The sequence below is a fragment of the Pristiophorus japonicus genome, chromosome X, assembly GCF_044704955.1.
Source record: "Pristiophorus japonicus isolate sPriJap1 chromosome X, sPriJap1.hap1, whole genome shotgun sequence".
NCBI lineage: Eukaryota > Metazoa > Chordata > Chondrichthyes > Pristiophoridae > Pristiophorus > Pristiophorus japonicus.
In genome coordinates, this window is record NC_092010.1 from 35,167,713 (window position 1) to 35,186,128 (window position 18,416).

The following is an 18,416-nucleotide window of genomic DNA, read 5'->3' on the forward strand; positions in this document are numbered from 1 at the left end:
AACCTCTGGTTGTGGAACTGCTTTAGTGCAGCCTGATGCTGGGACTGACTTGTGCATCAACATACTTGCGTAGATGGTGGTGTCCGTACCTTATGTTACTGTCTCCAACCTGGTAATTGTAAAGATTCCCATACTGCTCTACACCCAATCGGGGGCAGCTTTGCCTGACGAACTTTCCAATTGATGCAGCTTTTGCAAATGCAAGAGATGAGTTGTTGACTGGGGAATCTTCTCAGACTTTCTAAAGGACTCCTTAAGCATTATGTACACTGGCACATTGAGTCTTTAAGAACACTGGGTGTGCAGATGGCTACTATAGACTTGCTGACTTTCTGATACTGACTCAAGACTTTGGTATTGGCATTCACAGTATCGCTGATAGAGCACCAACAGAAACTTGCTCCTTCTGTTGCTAGCCCTTTGATACTGACTAACTTCCCAGATGGATAGGATGAATATCCTAATTAGAATTGACAGGAAGGGTGAACTCATTATTCTGCCACTTAGGAACCTAGGACCATTTTTGATGGCCAACTCCTGCACAGCCTCACAAGAGGTTTGTGTCACAGAAAACCCAGGCGCCAGTAGGGAATCTCTTCTGGACTTGGAGTTGTCCTCAGTGCAGATATTGCTATGATTCTATAGCTATCTTCCTCCTCCAATGTGATCTGCACTCACCAATAGTGAGAAAATCGAAAGTAAAACAAGGTAGAGTGTTGGGCCCTGGAGGAAAGGAGTTGAATGCTGGAAAGCTGCAGCAGATGATTATATTCTCAAGATACTTTGAGAATGTCATTGTACCAGATTCACTAAATCAAATGTACTGTGGCAAAGTACCTAATAGAAATATATTTGTTCCCCTTGCTAAATAGGAATCTATTCTATTTTTGGGTATCTATTTTTCTCCGTATAGGATTTGCTGTCCTGTGTAGATTGAACTTGTTTTGAAGGAATGAAGACCACTCCTGTAATACAGAATGTAACCTTGATCCATGCATTTATATTACAGTTCTGCTCCTCTTGAGTAGTTGCAGAACACCATTTAGGCAAGGTATCAGTCAGACCACCAGGTTTAAACTTTCACTAATTTTGACTTGACAGCAGATCAGAAGCCCAAACGATCTTGACGCAGAACTCCCGTTCTGCTATACGCCAGTCTTTTTTATTTCTTCTCTGGATTGACCTTGTGCACCTGCTATATTTTTGTCCTATACCTTTGTGCTTCTCAACTTTGTTCAACCTCTAATTTAAAATACTGCAAATTATGAAGTGTTCAAAAATACTATTAAAATACATTCATTCTGTCTTTCCTGGTAATTACTATTTTAGCTTTGCATGAAAGAGGTTTAATACTTTGCCATTTGCTTTCCCTTTCAGGTACTGAAATAGGTAGTCCAAACAGAGTTCTTCAGCCAATCAAACTATATAACCAAGTGAGCAGTAGACATCATTTCTCATCCCAGAAATCAGCCAGACGTAAACCTGATGGCCTGGACTTCAACTTGGTCTGTATATGTCTCTAGGTAGTAGTGATAGAGTACCAAGCATCTTGGTATTCTTTGCTAATGAGCAGGACTATAGCTTGTGCAAATTCTTCTACCACCCCTCTGCCCCCCACTGCCCAGGCTCACTAGAATAATATGCTGAGATGGCCTTATGAATTATACATTTCTTTCCTTTACTTCCTTTCTCCCTCGTCTTCGCCCCCCCCCACCCCCACCCCACCCCCAAAGCATAGGGATATCAAGATGGTGGCTGGTTACAGTGTAATGTACTTTATTAAATGATACTGGATGCAATCTCAGTCAGACCATTGAGAAGGTTCCTTATGGAAACCAGGTGGCTGCTCCCTCTTAAGATGGAGTCAGTTACAAGTATTGTTCTCCTCCTAGTAGCTAATAACAAAATTACCCTAGGAGTAAGTTGACTATCTTGGTCATCGAGTGGCATGGGAACACCAAAAGAGGGAAAAATTGTAGTCATTTTTCTCAATCCCATTGTTTCTACTTAATCTGACCCACTCCTGCTGTGTTGTAGGGGGTGAGAAATGCTATAGTAAAGCAACTTGGGCGGAAAAGAGTGTTTGAAGACCAGGCCCTCAAAACTGCCACCAAGCTCATGGTCTACAGGGTTGTAGTAATACCCGCCCTCCTGTATGGTTCAGAGACATGGACCATGTACAGTAGACACCAAGTTGCTGGAGAAATATCACAACGATGTCTCCGCAAGATCCTACAAATCCCCTGGGAGGACAGGTGCACCAACATCAGCGTCCTTATTCAGGCTGACATCCCCAGCATTGAAGCACTGACCACACTCGATCAGCTCCGCTGGGCAGGCCACATAGTCCGCATGCCAGACACGAGACCTCCCAAAGCAAGTGCTCCTTCACGGCAAACGAGCCAAAGGTGGGCAGCGGAAATGCTACAAGGACACCCTCAAAACCTCCCTGATATTGTGCGACATCCCCACTGGCACCTGGGAGTCCCTGGCCCAAGACCGCCTTAAGTGGAGGAAGTGCATCCGAGAGGACGCTGAGCACCTCGAGTCTCATCGCCGAGAGCATGCAGAAATCAAGCGCAGGCAGCGGAAAGAGCGTGCGGCAAACCAGTCCCACCCACCCCTTCCTTCAACCACTATCTGTCCCACCTGTGACAGAGTCTGTGGCTCTTGTATTGGACTGTTCAGTCATCAAAGAACTCATTTCAGGAGTGGAAGCAAGTCTTCCTCAATTCCGAGGGGCTGCCGATGATGATGATGATGGTGAGTAGAGCAACTGTTTTACTATTGGCCAGTATGACGAATCAGTTGGCTCTCTCTCATAAATTAACCCTCTACGGGGCCGAAATTGCCCCCGTCCTTGAGCTCCATTACCACCTCTAAGAGCGAATAGGACTCGCCGACGGATGGGATGGACCGGCAGGCAGATGGGTTGACCATCAGAAATTATCCCAGGGCCGGGAGCGGCGGGAACGTGTTTCTGCACCGTGCGTGTTGCCGCCCCGTCTGGCATGTACCGACCAGTGGCGATCCCCTTACCGACCCCAGTGAGAAATTGCCCTGTGGGTGCGACAGTGCCACCAGCGGGTGCCACTGACCGCTCCCCCCGCGGGAAGCTGTGTGTGCCTGGGCGGCGCATCCGCTCTTAAAGGGGAGGACGCACTGCTGGCGCCTCCATTTTATTTTAATTGTCTGCCTGACTCCAACTCTGAGTTTGGCCCGTCAGTAGTGGCCTCTTGGGTGCCTGGCTGACACCCTTCCCTGGTGGTCCAGTGGGCCTAACTAAACCCTTTGCCGAGCTCACAGCGGTCCTCCCCTTTAACTGAATTTTGTCCCCTACAAGTTTTGGCAAACTTGGGTTATGTGAAATCTCCTTTGTGCTAATAGTTCCTATTTATTGTATCAATCTTTTGTTCTGTGTCCTCACTTGTGATTTATGGGTCTTTTCACAAAAGAAAAATGAGACCCTAAGATGCCCCTCACTTTGGGATAATAGCTGTGCTGTTTTGGGATTGGGTTTGAAACGCAGTCCTGGGTCTACACACATCAGAACTTTGCATTCAAGGACTGCTCCAACATTCCTATGGCAGGTGCAAAGTGGGGGAAATACTGCATGGCATGTGTGAACAATTGATTACAAAGTATACCAGCAATAGTCACCATGAGCAGGGAAATTGATGTTGGCTTCCTAACTCAATATATTTTGGGATACAGAAGGACTAATCTGGGCCATTGTAAAGCATTATTTTTAAGGAGGGTTAGAGAAGGAAGGAAGAGTGTCATGTATGGAATATGGATTGTTTTCCCCCCTATCCCCGCCCCACTTCAGCTATTCTACAAATGAGTCTCTGATTCAGTTCAGCCTGGTTCAGATTTTGTGCATTCCGTTGATGTTACCTAAGCTGTGAGCTGATCCCTTTTTAGATTTGGTCGTCCCTACACAGGAAGTGGCAATCCCAGCCTCCGACTTTCTGTTGCAAGTATTAAATATAGATGAAACAAGAAGAGTTGGTAGTCTTAAATGTTCAAACCAATATTTAGAAAAATTGGAAGCCATGGCGAACTTCAGATGTCCTCTGTCTGTAGAATCAATGGTTTTAACTAACTACAAACTTCAAAACTTCAAGCATCTATTTGTTATCTGGCCACTGGTGTTTCGGAGCAAAGATTGAACTTTTTTTTTTTTTTTTTTCTTTAGACCTCTCCCGATTATTTGATTTCAAGTTGCTATAAATTAAGAGTGTAGATGTAAAACTGGGATAGATTAATAACTCTGCCAGTGAGATCATTAGAGCCAAAATGGTGCTATTGCAAATCAATCTTTTCCCATTTCCCAAAATTACCCATTCCCATAATTTAGCCATTTTTTCCTATCTTTTTGTGTCCCTGCATCCCCCTCCCCAATGAAATCTGGATAATCTAGAACTATAACATTTTCTTCTCTCTCTATCTCTCTCTCTCCAGATGGAAAGAGCTTGTGAATCCTCTAGCTGTACTGCCCCCACATTTGTTTCTGCTGGAGTTCCCAGCACTCAGAAACCAGATGCCAAAGGTAGGTAGGAAAAAAAGCTTGTATTTATATAACGCCTTTCACTACCTGCAGCCAATGAAATAGTTTTGAAGTGTTGTCACTGTTGTAATATTGGGAACTGAGGCAGCCATTTTGCGCACAGCTAGCATCCGCAGACATCAATGTGATAATGACAGGGCAGGATGGGTGACCTTGTCCCAGTGCTGTTCTTGGCTGAATGTCAGGAGGCAAATGAGTGGCCTAGTGATGGCTCTCCATTCACTTTTGACCTTTTGCAGCATCTAGATTTAAAATAAAGTTTCGCATGGGACTTGGTGTGAGTTGGAATGCAGACAGCAGAGTTTTGGATGAGCTTAAGTTTATTGAAGGTGGAAGATGGGCGGCCGGCCAGGAGTGCATTGGAATAGTTCAGTCTGGATGTAACAAAAGCATGGATAAGGGTTTCGGCTGTAGATGAGCTGAGGCAGGGGCAGAGACTGGCGCTATTAGAGGTGGAAGTAGGTGGTCTTGGTGATGAAGAGGATATGGGGACGAAATCTCAGCTCAGGGTCAAATAGGACGCAGAGGTTGCGAACAGTCTGGTTCAGTGGCCAGGGAGGGGGCTGGAATCGGTGGTTAGGGAACGGAGTTTGTGGTGGTGGCCTGGATGTCGGACAAGCAGTCTGACAACACAGGCAGTGGAGAGGTCGAGAGAGATGGTGGTGAGGTAGAGCTGGTTGTCGTCAGTGTATATGTGGAACCGAGAGTGAGAAACCTCTCCAGAGTTGTGAGACTCTTAACAGTATTTATCTGTCAATTACGAGTTTTGCTATCAAGGTGGAATGTGTATTTGAGACTGCTCAAAGTTTTCACTGAAGATTATTGATCTCCGTGTCAGAGGAGATGCCATCATCCTTTGTGCTAGCTTAAAACCAAAGTCTGAGCCGTAAAATTAACACATTGTGCCACAGATGTATCACTCTGATGGTTTTGTAGGACTGAGGTGATGCTAATACTGTGAATACCTCTCTTTCAGATCTTGAAATGCAAACACCTGACCGAGTGTTTCGACCATCTAACAATTACTTCAATAGTACTCGGGCTCCATCATCTCAAAACCTATGGCACCCGAGACGTATACCTGCTCCCCCTTCAACTGTGGTCAGTATATATCTAGGGTTGGGTTTGAACTGGTGGTTTAGGTATTAAACTTCCAAAAGATTATTTTGAGTGTCGATGATCAAAAGGTAGTAGATTGGTAAAATAAACGAGTAACTGGAAAATGTATTTGTAATGACTGTCCTAACAAAGGAAATTGGAAGCATTTTATATTAATCAGTGTTAAGTCTTGAGGTTAATGTATAACTTTAAGGTTAAGGTATGTGTTTTGTTTTCTTTCTCTTCCTGCCTATTTTCTATCTGCATCCTCACCCAGTGTCAGTTATTCAAGCCTTTTGATTGTTGGAGGAGGGACGGTCTTATCACAGTCACACGTGTTCATTCTTCCTTTCTCTATTTTAGTTTTCCTATCCAGGGCACTGAGGCCAATTGTAGTGCCTCTTTGAATACTGTGACTAAGATCGGCTAACCCAGCACAGACTGGGTTAGAAGACAATGTACCTGTGCCCCCCTGCTCCTCCCAAAAAAGTGACTAGCCTGCTGACACTTGCAGTCTAGAACATAAGAAATAGGAGCAGGAGGCCATTTGGCCCCTCGAGCCTGCTCCGCCATTCAATAAGATAAGATCATGGCTGATCCGATCATGGACTCAGCTCCACTTCCCTGCCCGCTCCCCATAACCCTTTACTCCCTTATATCTCAAAAATCTGTCCATCTCCGACTTAAATATATTCAATGACCCAGCCTCCACAGCTCTCTGGGGCAGTGAATACCACAGATTTACAACCCTCAGAAGAAATTTCTCCTCATCTCAGTTTTAAATGGGCGGCCCCTTATTCTGAGACTATGTCCCCTAGATTTAGTTTTCCCCAATGAATGGAAATATCCTCTCTGCATCCACCTTGTCGAGCTCCCTCATTATCTTAAGATCACCTATCATTCTTCTGAACTCCAATGTGTATAGGCCCAACCTACTCAACCTATCCTCATAAGTCAACCCCCTCATCTCTGGAATCAACCTAGTGAACCTTCTCTGAACTGCCTCCAAAGCGAGTATATCCTTCGTTAAATACGGAGACCAAAACTGTACGTAGTACTCCAGGTGTGGCCTCACCAATACCCTGTACAGTTGTAGCAGGACTTCTCTGTTTTTATACTCTATCCCCCTTGCAATAAAGGCCAACATTCCATTTGCCTTTCTGATTACTTGCTGTACCTGCATACTAACTTTTTGTGTTTCATGCACAAGGGCCCCCAGGTGTCTCTACTGCAGCACTTTGCAATTTTTCTCCATTTAAATTATAATTTACTTTTCTATTATTTCTGCCAAAGTGGATAACCTCACATTTTCTCACATTATACTCCATCTGCCAAATTTTTGCCCACTCACTTAGCCTGTCTATATCCCTTTGCAGATTTTTGTGTCCTCCTCACAATTTGCTTTCCCACCCATCTTTGTATCATCAGCAAACTTGGCAACATTACATTACGTCTAGGATCATGTATAAAGAATCCTTGTTTAGGTGAGGTAATAGAGAAGTGTAGAACAATACATCAGCATAAGTTGCTATCTTTACAAGAGGAGGGGGAATTTAAGGGGGGAATAAAGGAACTTGCTGGAAATAAAATAGAAATTCATGTTCAACTGTGTTAAGATTTTAACATTTGATATTTTGAGAGTTAATTGTGTTGCATAACATAAGTGAACAATATTTTTCCCTAATACTCTGCATTTAATTGTTTAGTTCAGTTACATTTACAGCATAATTGCAAATTCAGTTCAAAACAAGTTTATTGAAGTAAAATGAGTTTAAATTCTAATAAATACTGGGGACATTTGAGTACACAACCATTAACTTTTAGTGACAGTATGGGCTCAGCAATTTAATAAAGAACTTGTACATGTGTATTTTAATTGCCATTATTGGTACAAAATGGGAGTTAAGAACTCTTCAGAGGGTTGTGGGGGTCCGGAACTCACTGCCTAAAAGGGTGGTAGAGGCAGAAACCCTCATCACATTTAAAAAGTACTTGGATGTGCACTTGATGTGCCGTAACCTGCAAGGCTACGGACCAAGAGCTGGAAAGTGGGATTAGGCTGGGTAGCTCTTTTTCTAAATCAGTGTTCAAATTAATGGAATAACTGACAAATCCACAAAGCCAGAATGACTTCAAAGTGAGCTGTTAAATGTGTTCCTATTGCTGCTAATAATCTTAATAAATTATTTGAAAATTCTCACGACCCAGTTCAATTTGTAGTGTTCCTTCTCCTGTATGTATATGTTGAGAATTTGAGATCCTGAATTTCTGGTTCCAAGCACTGTCTTTTTTCATTCACAGATATTCAGAAATTTGGTCCAGATTCTTTTGTTAACCCACTTTTTTTCATTCCTACAGATTGAAAATTACAAAATTGGGAAATGGTCAGATGTTCATGCTCTTAAGGGCAAGGCAGATGAGAGTAGTGCCTCAGACCATGCAAAGGATGGTGACTATCTGCCAATGGTGGGTGAAGGATAGTGAGACCATATTTATATCACGTGGCATAGTACAACTTTTTCTATTGATTTTAAACTGGTAATGATTGTTCTAAGACTACTGTATATACTCTTTTACAAGACAAGAATTTATGTCACGGAGGATGAAAGAGCTGTCATAAAACCTATCTTTTTGGCCAAGCTGTCGGTCACCTGTCTTAACTCTCCCAGTGGCTTGGAATCAATTCCTTTTCTCTCCCTCTAAAGTACTTCGGACAGTTTTTCTCCATTATCGTTGCCTTATAGACACACGTTGCTGTTGAATGAGGCTGCTAAATATCGCACTAAATTAACATTGTCCAAATAGCTGGTCACTGTGCTCAGAACAAAATGCAGAAATTGGCTTTCTTGAAATTAAAGGGGTGTGACCATGTTGGTTACCTTTTTTTTTCAAATTAGGTGGGCCTCCTGGTTTTAAAGAGTGTGTTAACTGTCTTAATTACAACTTTTAAGCAGTCTTGAATATGCAGAAGGGCAGAAATCCAGGCTAAGGCCTTCAGTGTTGTTCCATCAACTGTCACTAGGAGGTACACTCTCTCGGACCGCCATCAATGTTTTCCAATTCTCTGATAGGGTGCAAATGAAGTTGTGTATAATAACATATCAAAGTGAAGGTGTGATGAGATTTTGCACTGTGTATGTAATGGGCTTGACACATTCTCTATTTTAGGATCAGATAGTACTTCGTCTTTTTAATGATTCAGAAGATCCAAATGAAGTAGAGAAAGCAACAGAGACCCCTAGCTTGAAGCAAGAATTGGAAAGACCAAAGTCCAAGCCGGGTCTGGGGCTCGTGGATCTAAAGCTGGAAAAACTAAAGGTACAAGAACCAGCGTTTAATGGCTGCAATTTAAACACTGGTTAAAATACACTCGTGTGGCTTCCAGTAATGTCGTCATTTGTTGACTTTGTATCACTTGAGTGTTATAAAACTTTGCTCCTTTCACAGCCTCGTCAATTTCCTTCCCTTTTCCGAACAATTTTATATGGCTGGGGGGAATGGAAAAGGGAGGGGAAAAAAAGGAACTCTGTCTGTCTCTCTTTTCTACCCTCCAGCATCCTTATTTTTAAAAAGCTGTGAACTAATGAATACAGTTTGTGTAATTAGCTTATGATTCTTTCAACCTAAGGTACCAAGACTAATGGGAGTGTTTTCCCTTTTTGGTTTTAGTGTTCTCTTGTTCATTTTTAAGGTCTAGTGCTAATTTTCATCCCCTGTCTGCTGTTCCCTGGCAAAAGAGCTGCTCAACCAGTACTTCTGTTCGCCACTCCTCACTATGGCATAGCTGTGTATGCATCAACGTTCCCGCAAACTACGCAGCTGTGCAGCTGTCTGGAGGTCCCATGCAGGTCATTTACCGGCCTTTGAATGGGAGATTTTGCGCATGCGTGAAATTTTGAATGGGCCACACAGCCCGTTTAAGGGCGTACTGTGTCATCATTGGTTTTTTTTGTTCCATTTTCTCCAGGTTCTTGAGCTGTGAGATTTTTATTTTATAGAATATTGAACGTCTTGCACAACTTCTACAGAAAGAGATGCACGAGGTAAAGGTGATCGAAGAGACGCTCACAGAAAGCAGCTGTGATGCAAGTGTACCCATCTTCCCAAAAGAACATCCCAATTTGGCTGGTGCCGCCTTGAAAAGCAGACCAATCGCTACAGCATGGAAGCAGCAAGAAACTGAAGAACATTCCCTGCCTTCCCACTATACAGCCCTGACTTCCAATCAAACACCTATGCTTGTGGACTGTTCAATACAAACTAACAATGTTTCTGGAGCTCCAAATAGTCTTCCTACCATCGGCCACCAGTCTGAGATGTTGCTCCCTTCTACTGACCTGGCTTTGAATGTGATGGACACATTGCCCACACCTATTTCCCATAGCTCTTCACACTTGCACATAACTGTCCAGGGGTTAAAATCCCAATCTCCTTTTTGCAGTGGAAACAGAGGTGAGCAATTTCTCATTTGTATCATAGAATCATTTATGTAGATTTAGATAGGCTGCTTTTATAATGTTAACTGTTATATCATATTATTACAGCATGATATTCTGCTACTGCAGTTAACCTGGCAAGTCCTTTTAAGGCCACAAATTCCTAATTGTTGTAAATGGGGATCATGAGGTTAATTTCTGTTGGTGAAGGAGGTTTTCGGATCTGCACGTGCTTGTATGGCTCCAGGTCAATATAAAATGACTGCCTATCTTTGTTTATTTATATTTTGAGACTTTCTGAAGTAATATCCTGACTTATTGTAAGGATGAGAAATGCCATGATATTAAGGTAGACAGCAGCTCTCTATGGCCTTGGCGATTTGATCCATTCTCCCCTTCCTTCTCCACCAGCACCTCCTTTCCACATTGAAATTCCTTTTTAACTTAGAATTGAAATGAAATGACTTGTGCCGTCGAAGCTCCATCGTCCTTTTAATAGTTGGTTATAAAGCTGGTGAGAACATTTCAATTCTCAGCAAATAAGGATTAGAATTGTAAAGTGACCAGGAGTTCCACATAAATACCGGTATTGAAATAAATCACTTTACAATACCCATCACTTTGAGCAGTCACAGTGTCTACTTCAGAGTGAGATTCACAGCTCCTTTCTCATGTGATTTGAATCCCTGTTTAGTCTCTGAGCTAAAAGTATCCAGCAGAAACTGGGAATGTTCATTCTCGTCACAGCAGCCAGATCTCTGAATAGGAATAAAAGTTGACTGGCATCATTAAGAACATTCCATACCACCTACAAAAGCAATTTTTTTTTTTTTAAAAGGAAAAAAACTTTCATTTGTGCAGCACTTTATTGTATATCTCACCAAGATCTCAAAATGCTTCACATACAATGAACTACTTTTGAAGTGCAAAGACTGCTGTTATGTAGGTAACCATAGCTGCCATTTTGCACAATGTAAGTTCCCATACATAACGATAAGCAGAATGACCAGCTAATCTGTTTTAGTGGAACTGGTTGAGGGTGAAATTTTGCCTGGGACATTTAATGGATCTTTAACCTCCACCCAAACAGGCAGATGGAACCTTGGTTTAACATTTCATTTATCACAGTACTTCCAGCTGTGTCAGTACTGCACTCAAGTGTCAGCCTAGATTGAGTCCTGGAGTGGTGCCTGAACCCCACAATCTTCTGACTTGGAAGTGGAAGTGGAAGTGTTATCAACTGAGCAAAGCTGATCAATGAATAACTATTGAAGTTTGATCCCACTCCTTTTTATTCATGAATTGTAAAGTCTGTTCACAGGTGCAATTTAGAAATGCTTCTTTTTCCAGAGAAGTATAAAAAGGACAAGTTCTGGGTTTGGATGCCCCACTTAGGTACAGATATTCAACCAAAAGACAGTTGATCCTAGTTTATTGGAAATTATGAGTAACATTAGCGTTGTGCTGTGAATTTTAAAAGCTGCCTGTTCTGACCTCCAGGTAGAGGTAGCCTGCTCTCGACCAGCAATAAGCAGAGGTTTGTTGAAGTTCTTCCTGGATGCCGAAAACGTTTCCAGGAGGCACTTTTGGACAACGAGGTTTCCTGCTGCCTCGCTCATGCCATCCAGTCACCTGATGGGAGGATAAAGAGGGAAAGAAACTGCACCAATCCAGTAGCCAAAATACTTGAGCAACAAGAAGTTATGGTGAGTAATACCACCACCAAAGAGGAATTTCTGGGGTATTGTCCCTTGACATAAAGATTAGTGGGAAAGCGGGTTGTGTAGAGGACACAGAGGCTGCAAAGAGATTTAGATAGGTTAAGCGAATGGGCTAAGGTTTGGCAGATGGAATACAATGTCGGAAAGTGTGAGGTCATCCACCTTGCGGGGGGGGGGGGGGCGGAAAACAGTAAAAGGGAATATTATTTGAATGGGGAGAAATTACAACATGCTGCGGTGCAGAGGGACCTGGGGGTCCTTGTGTATGAAACTCTTTTTGGAGTTCATCTGCAAAACAAAAAACATTAAACCGTGCCACCCGACCTGGGTGACACACCAGACATTTACAAGGCCCTTTTTTTTTCTCTTTTTTTTGTTTTTTTTTTGTGTTTTTCTTTTTTTTGGTTTTTTTTGGGCACTAAAATCACAATTTTTCCCCAGTGCCCCCTATAAAAGGGAAGGGGGACACTAAAAGCACCGGCAATTAAAACAAATTAAACTTAAAAACGTAAAATCAAATTAAAATTTGGTTGCCGGGCGTGATGATGCACTCCAGTCCCTCCGGTGCCCACCTCTCGCAGAAGGCCGCGAGCGTACCGGTGGACACCGCGTGCTCCATCTCCAAGGACACCCTGGACCGGATGTAAGAGCGGAAGAGAGGCAGGCAGTCAGGTTGAACGACCCCCTCGACCGCCCGCTGCCTGGACCGGCTGATGGCACCCTTGGCCGTGCCCAGGAGCAGTCCTACGAGGAGGCCTTCGGACCTACCCGCTCCCCTCCGCACAGGGTGCCCAAAGATCAGGAGAGTGGGACTGTAAGTGCAGCCAGAATTTCAGGAGCAGCCCCTTCATATAATGGAACAGGGGCTGCAACCTCGTGCATTCAATAAAAACATGGAACACTGACTCCTCCAGACCGCAGAAATTGCAGGCGGCCTGGGAGTCCGTGAACCGGCTTAAAAATTTATTGCACGGCACTGCTCCGTGCACCACCCTCCAGGCCAAGTCCCCGATGAATAGTGGGTGGACCCCTGCATAGAGTGCCCTCCATCGGGGACCCCCGCCTCCTCCGGACGGCAGGATGGTACGTCATGGCGTGTCCGGACGGCAGGCGAGGATGGCAAAGTTGAGTGTGTGCAGGAGCAGCCCGTACAGGAAACCCCTCCGCGCGGAACTGAAGGGCACGGAGGGGATTTCCCCGAGGCGGCTCAAGTTGTGAGGCGCCGGCCCCCGAGGGAGGTTCCGGGGTTTGGCGCCAATGAGGAATTCCGTCCGGATGATGGATGAGGGGTGATCTTATAGAAACATTTAAGATAATGAAAGGGATAGACAAGATAGAGGCAGAGGTTGTTTCCACTGGTCAGGGAGACTAGAACTAGGGGGCACAGCCTCAAAATACGGGGGAGCCAATTTAAAACCGAGTTGAGAGGGAATTTCTTCTCCCAGAGGGTTGTGAATCTGTGGAATTCTCTGCCCAAGGAAGCAGTTGAGGCTAGCTCATTGAATGTATTCAAATCACAGATAGATAGATTTTTAACCAATAAGGGAATTAAGGGTTACGAGAAGCGGGCGGATAAGTGGAGCTGAGTCCACGGCCAGATCAGCCATGATCTTGTTGAATGGCTGAGCAGGCTCGAGGAGCTAGATGGCCTACTCCTGTTTCTAATTCTTATGATCTAGAGTGAATTTTGTTTGTGGGACAGGAGAGAACAAGGTCAATCTTCCTTACAGTAGCATTTTTAATTTATAACTGTTGTGCAAGTCACAAACCAAGATTGACAACAGTTATATGTTGACCTAAATATTTGTAAAAGCTGATCTAAATGCCTGGCTTTCAGAAAGTGAGACTAAAGCCCTCATGGGGAACGGGAGGGTTTTGCTGCCTCCAAAGAGGGACCTGGGTGTCCTTGTACACGAATCACAAAGTTAACATGCAGGCACAGCAAGCAATAAGGAAATCAAATGATATGTTAGCCTTTTATTACAAAAGGATTGGAGTATAAGAATAAAGAAGTCTTACTGAAATTATACAGGGCCTTGGTGAGACCAAACTGGAGTATTGTGTACAGTTTTGGTCTCCTTACCGAAGGAAGGATATACTTGACTTAGAGGGAGTTGCAACAAAGGTGCACTAGATTGATTCCTGGGATGGGGGGATTCTCCTATGAGGATAGCTTGAGTAGGCAGACTAGGCCTATATTCCCTAGAGTTTAGAAGAGGTGATCTCATCGAAACATATAAGGTGCTTGACTGGGTAGATGCAGGGAGGATGTTTTCCCCTGGCTGGGGAGTCTAGAGCCAAGGGTCATTTCGGATGGGTGTTTTGCAAAGTCTATCTGGAGGGGGCTGTTGATTTTTATTCGTTTTGTTCCAAGCTTTTCTTTTTATTTTATTAGTTCATGGGATGTGAGTGTCACTGGCGAGGCCAGCATTTATTGCCCATCCCTAATTGCCCTTGAGAAGGTGGTGGTGAGCCGCCGCCTTGAACCGCTGCAGTCCGTGTGGTGAAGGTACTCCCACAGTGCTGTTTTGGAGGGAGTTCCAGGGTTTTGACCCAGTGCCGATGAAGGAACGCTGATAAATTTATGTCAGGATGGTGTGTTTCATGGAGGGGAATGTGGAGGTGGTGTTCCCATGCGCCTGCTGCACTTGTCCTTCTAGGTGGGAGAGGTCGCAGGTTTGGGAGGTGCTGCCGAAGAAGCCTTGGTGAGTTGCTGCAGTGCATCTTGTAGATGGTGCACACTGCAGCCACGGTGATGAAGGGAATAAATGTTTAAAGTGGTGAGGTGCCAATCAAGCGGGCTGCTTTGTGCTGGATGGTGTTGAGCTTCTTGAGTGTTGGAGCTGCACTCATCCTTTCAGATTTGTTTGCAGCTTTGAAACTGATCCCAGAAACTTTTAAATTGGTATTATCTTGGATTCTAACTCTGCATATTTCTGCTCCACAGCACTTTGTCCCAATCGAGCTGCCCCTTTGCATAACCAGCCAAAAGTGTCTCCAACAATTTCTGGTGTCGGTTCATGAGGAGCAAACCAGTTCTGTCCCGTGGGTGGCGCAATTATGAAGTTTCGTATTTTCTTTCTTTTTCATCATCTGTATCACTGCCTCTAATTCTGGTGAAGAGACTGATTTAGTTGCAGAAATGTAAAGTTGTGGACACTTCAAGAGCTTGATTGACTCTGCCTGTTGGGTACATTAACAGTAGGATAGCTGTTTTTCAATGTCCATGGTGATTCCTCACTAAAACAGAAAAGCCATGCTGTCTATGTAATACTCAAGCTGCTTCACTAGTCGATGGCAGCATTTTGTGATCAATCAGCTATATAAACTGCCTAATCAGCACAAGTATCCCAGTGGCATAACACTTTTACCTGCTGTCTTATAAACAATCGGTTTCATCACTGTGTAAATTGTCTAATTTTCAAAATACATTCTCCATTTCATCAAAAATGATGCCTTCTCGGTCATGAAGGCTTTCATTTTTAATCTAGAGTTCCAGCATCAATTTCTTTTTGTCCTGCTATCCCTTTAAAGGTCTCCAGCTAAAAGTTACAGAATTGACTTTACTCCAAGTGCCTGAGCTCTCGTATTTAACACTATCTTTAACCAGTTGGTTCAGATCTTTTTGTCGGGCTTTGTTTTCTAAAATTTGGAATATGAAAAAGACATGATTATAAATGTTACTGCAATTTTTTTTTGGATTTGCTTGATTTAATATCACAGGATCCTGCAGTTTCACAATCTTGAATTACATCAGTTAATTGAAATATTAAGAAGGCAGGAGTGGCAGGAACTTGACTACTGCCACGTAATAGATATTGCCAGTTTTCGAACTGAAGACCTGACGATATTGGATCATGTGACTGATCCTGCAGTATAAGGGTGATTTTTTTCTAACTGTCCCAAAGATGGCGGTATTTATCTGTTGGAAGCTGGATTGTTGGCCAAGTGTAAAATAACTTGTTGATAGTGGAGTTCCCAAAATCATTTAAAGATTTGATTCAGATTCTACCAGGAGTGTTCAACTTTTAAGATCTAACCAGAGTTCATCTGCAATAATTTGTCTTTAATGCCACCACCAAACCATGTTTTCAAATTTTTTAAAAATACAGCACCCATTCTACATCTCTCCATTGTTTGGTGTGGCTGCAAGCTACTACAGGGCATCATATTTGCATCAGTGCTAATCCTCATTATGGAAATGTGGCCTGATATAAATCTAGTGATTGTCTTTAGTTTCCTGTTTCCCATTGAAAGAAACATCGAAACACTCTTGTCTACCGGGATTGAGTTTTAATAATTCTGACAGAATTCCAGTTATTCCAATTACTGATAAGCAAGTGACCTGGTAATTTGGGTGTCAGTAAAACTGTTCCAGCACACTTTTTAAATGCAAAATGTTCAGGTCCTGACTCTTGAGTTCATCCCTTGATGCTCGGTTAGGCACTTAATTTAAATTGTTTTCCTTTGACCCTATTTTAGAACCATACAAGTTACAAAACAAATTGAAGCTTTGCTTAATTATTTTGAGCTTTAAATACTTTCTATAAATTAACTATTCCAATCTCGTATCTTCTGCTTTTGACTAATCTTTGCCTTACAGGGAAACTACATAGTAGTAGTCTGACTCTACTGTAAGATGTTTTTTAAATTTCTTAATTGCAAATTTCAGATTTTCCATTTAAAATTATAATACCTTACTGTAAATGTCTCGACTAAATCTGGCAAAGTCTCTGCAAAGTTTATCCTTTCATCTTTAAACACCTCATGACTGCCTTTCGTCCATTATGGTTACACTAGTCCCTTGAGCATTTTTTGTATGTCCTGTACATTTTTGTATATGTATGTACTATGCAAATAAAACTTTATTGCAAATATCTGAGTGTTTATTTTGAAATGGGATGTATTTTGCAAAGAAAACAGTGAAATCTGATTTACATTCTTGCATCTGTACCAATCAGCAATCACACATTCACTCTCACACACCTCATTAACCATTTACACAGAAGCATTGCCACTGGCTGAGAGATGGTTATTCTCTGCTCCTCTCAGTGGGGAGGAGACCTAAAGAGAGAAATAGCTTTAATATGGGTCAAAAAAACAAAACCAAAGAATAGAGCACAAATCAGTCAATGTATGCAAACTAACAGCAAATGAGCACCACTCCACACTGAATTTACTGGAGTCTGTAGCCACCAAAAAATGAACACAAACATCAAGATGTTTTCAGAAGTTCAATCTTTTTAGAAACAAACAAAATTAGCTCAAAATATTTACAGTGGACCAACTCAAATAAATGGGAATATTCTCTCCATAAGGTGCTGATGTTTGCTGGGGATCGCTGGCATTCAGTACCTTGCCCAAGATGTCATTGTTGAAGTGTGAATCTCGACAGTAAGTGTTGCCGGGTTATTTGGCTATGGGAGGTTTCACAGCTGAACACAGTTGCACTCTCACCAGAACTCCACGTGTGCTCTTTCCAGCAAGAGTCATTGGACAGCAATCGTGGAGCGGCAACTCTGGCCGATATGGTGGTCCCACCTCTATCCAGTTCCAACTAATTCAACACAAAACAGCAGTCAAACCTGGGTTTGTTTCATTTCGAACACTCGTCAGTTCCGACGAAGGATCAACGACCTGAAAAGTTAAATCTGCTTCTCTCCACAGATGCTGCCTGACCCACACAGATTTCAAGCATTTTCTGTTTTTATTTAAGTCAAACCTGGGTGTATGGCTCTGTTCAAACTGTGTCATCAGGGAGCCCGAATTTAATGAAACTCCTTCACTAGCATCAGTTCAATCAAAATCCCTAATTACTGCACTGACAGGACAGAGTTCTATTGTATAACATGATGTATGTTTACAGTGTGGCTTGTGTGGATATACTTATCAGAATAGACCTGTTGAGCCAAATGGCCTATTTTTGTGCCATAAATACTGTGGGCTAGAATTTCCCCTGGGATCGCTGCCGCTGGATTCTTAGCGGTATTCCGGCTGGTTGCGACTTTAAACTGCTGGAATACCGCTGCTGCATGCTCTTGTGATTTTCGGTGGTTGAGTCTCAGCGGTGGCGATGCTTTGCGGTAGCGAGCGGTGGCAAAGGGCCTACAAGTCGGCGATCTGCTTGCCTTACTGCTTGTACCCCTGGCAAACATGCGTTTTTTTCCTTCTCTGCGCATGTGCAGCCATTCTCCTGCAATTTGGGGGTCAAAGGTGACCCTGCGCATGCGCAGAAAACACAGTGCTGAACATTTTGAAAGTGCAGAGGTGGGTCAATCTGAGAGAGAGGGGAGCTGCTGAATAAAATCTGTGTATAGAGGGCAGTGCATGGTTGTAACTCATCTTTATTAGGGGCAGATTAAAAAATGTAACATTTTAGTCAGCCGATTCCCCTGCAAATTTGGGGGAAATATTTTGAAGCAATACAATTTTACTGATGGAGACACTAATGTTCTCTGAATTGTGAGTTAATGGTAACAGTTTGGAACCCTGCAAAAGCAAGGGGAGGGTTTCTGTAAGATTTCAGGGTAATAATACTTGTTTGAAAGCACTGCAAAATAAAACAAGAGACAGGAAACAATTTGAAGAAGC

At 43.0% G+C, this 18,416-nt stretch overlaps 1 protein-coding gene across 2 annotated transcripts in view; it reads left to right on the forward strand.

The window, feature by feature from the left end:
- LOC139240969 (uncharacterized) overlaps positions 1–16,645 on the forward strand; it is a 40,279-nt gene extending 23,634 nt beyond the window's left edge. Inside the window, exons 8-15 of one of the 2 annotated variants that reach the window (XM_070869586.1) lie at positions 1,378–1,505; positions 4,465–4,552; positions 5,547–5,671; positions 8,027–8,134; positions 8,837–8,986; positions 9,667–10,120; positions 11,605–11,810; positions 14,773–16,645. In XM_070869586.1, the coding sequence (XP_070725687.1) occupies positions 1,378–1,505; positions 4,465–4,552; positions 5,547–5,671; positions 8,027–8,134; positions 8,837–8,986; positions 9,667–10,120; positions 11,605–11,810; positions 14,773–14,889 (1,376 nt within the window). In that variant the 3' untranslated portion in view covers positions 14,890–16,645. Of the gene's footprint in view, positions 1–1,377; positions 1,506–4,464; positions 4,553–5,546; positions 5,672–8,026; positions 8,135–8,836; positions 8,987–9,635; positions 10,121–11,604; positions 11,811–14,772 lie in introns of those variants that run through there. The other variant, XM_070869587.1, reaches the window with a different exon arrangement.
- Positions 16,646–18,416: the final 1,771 nt, after the last annotated feature.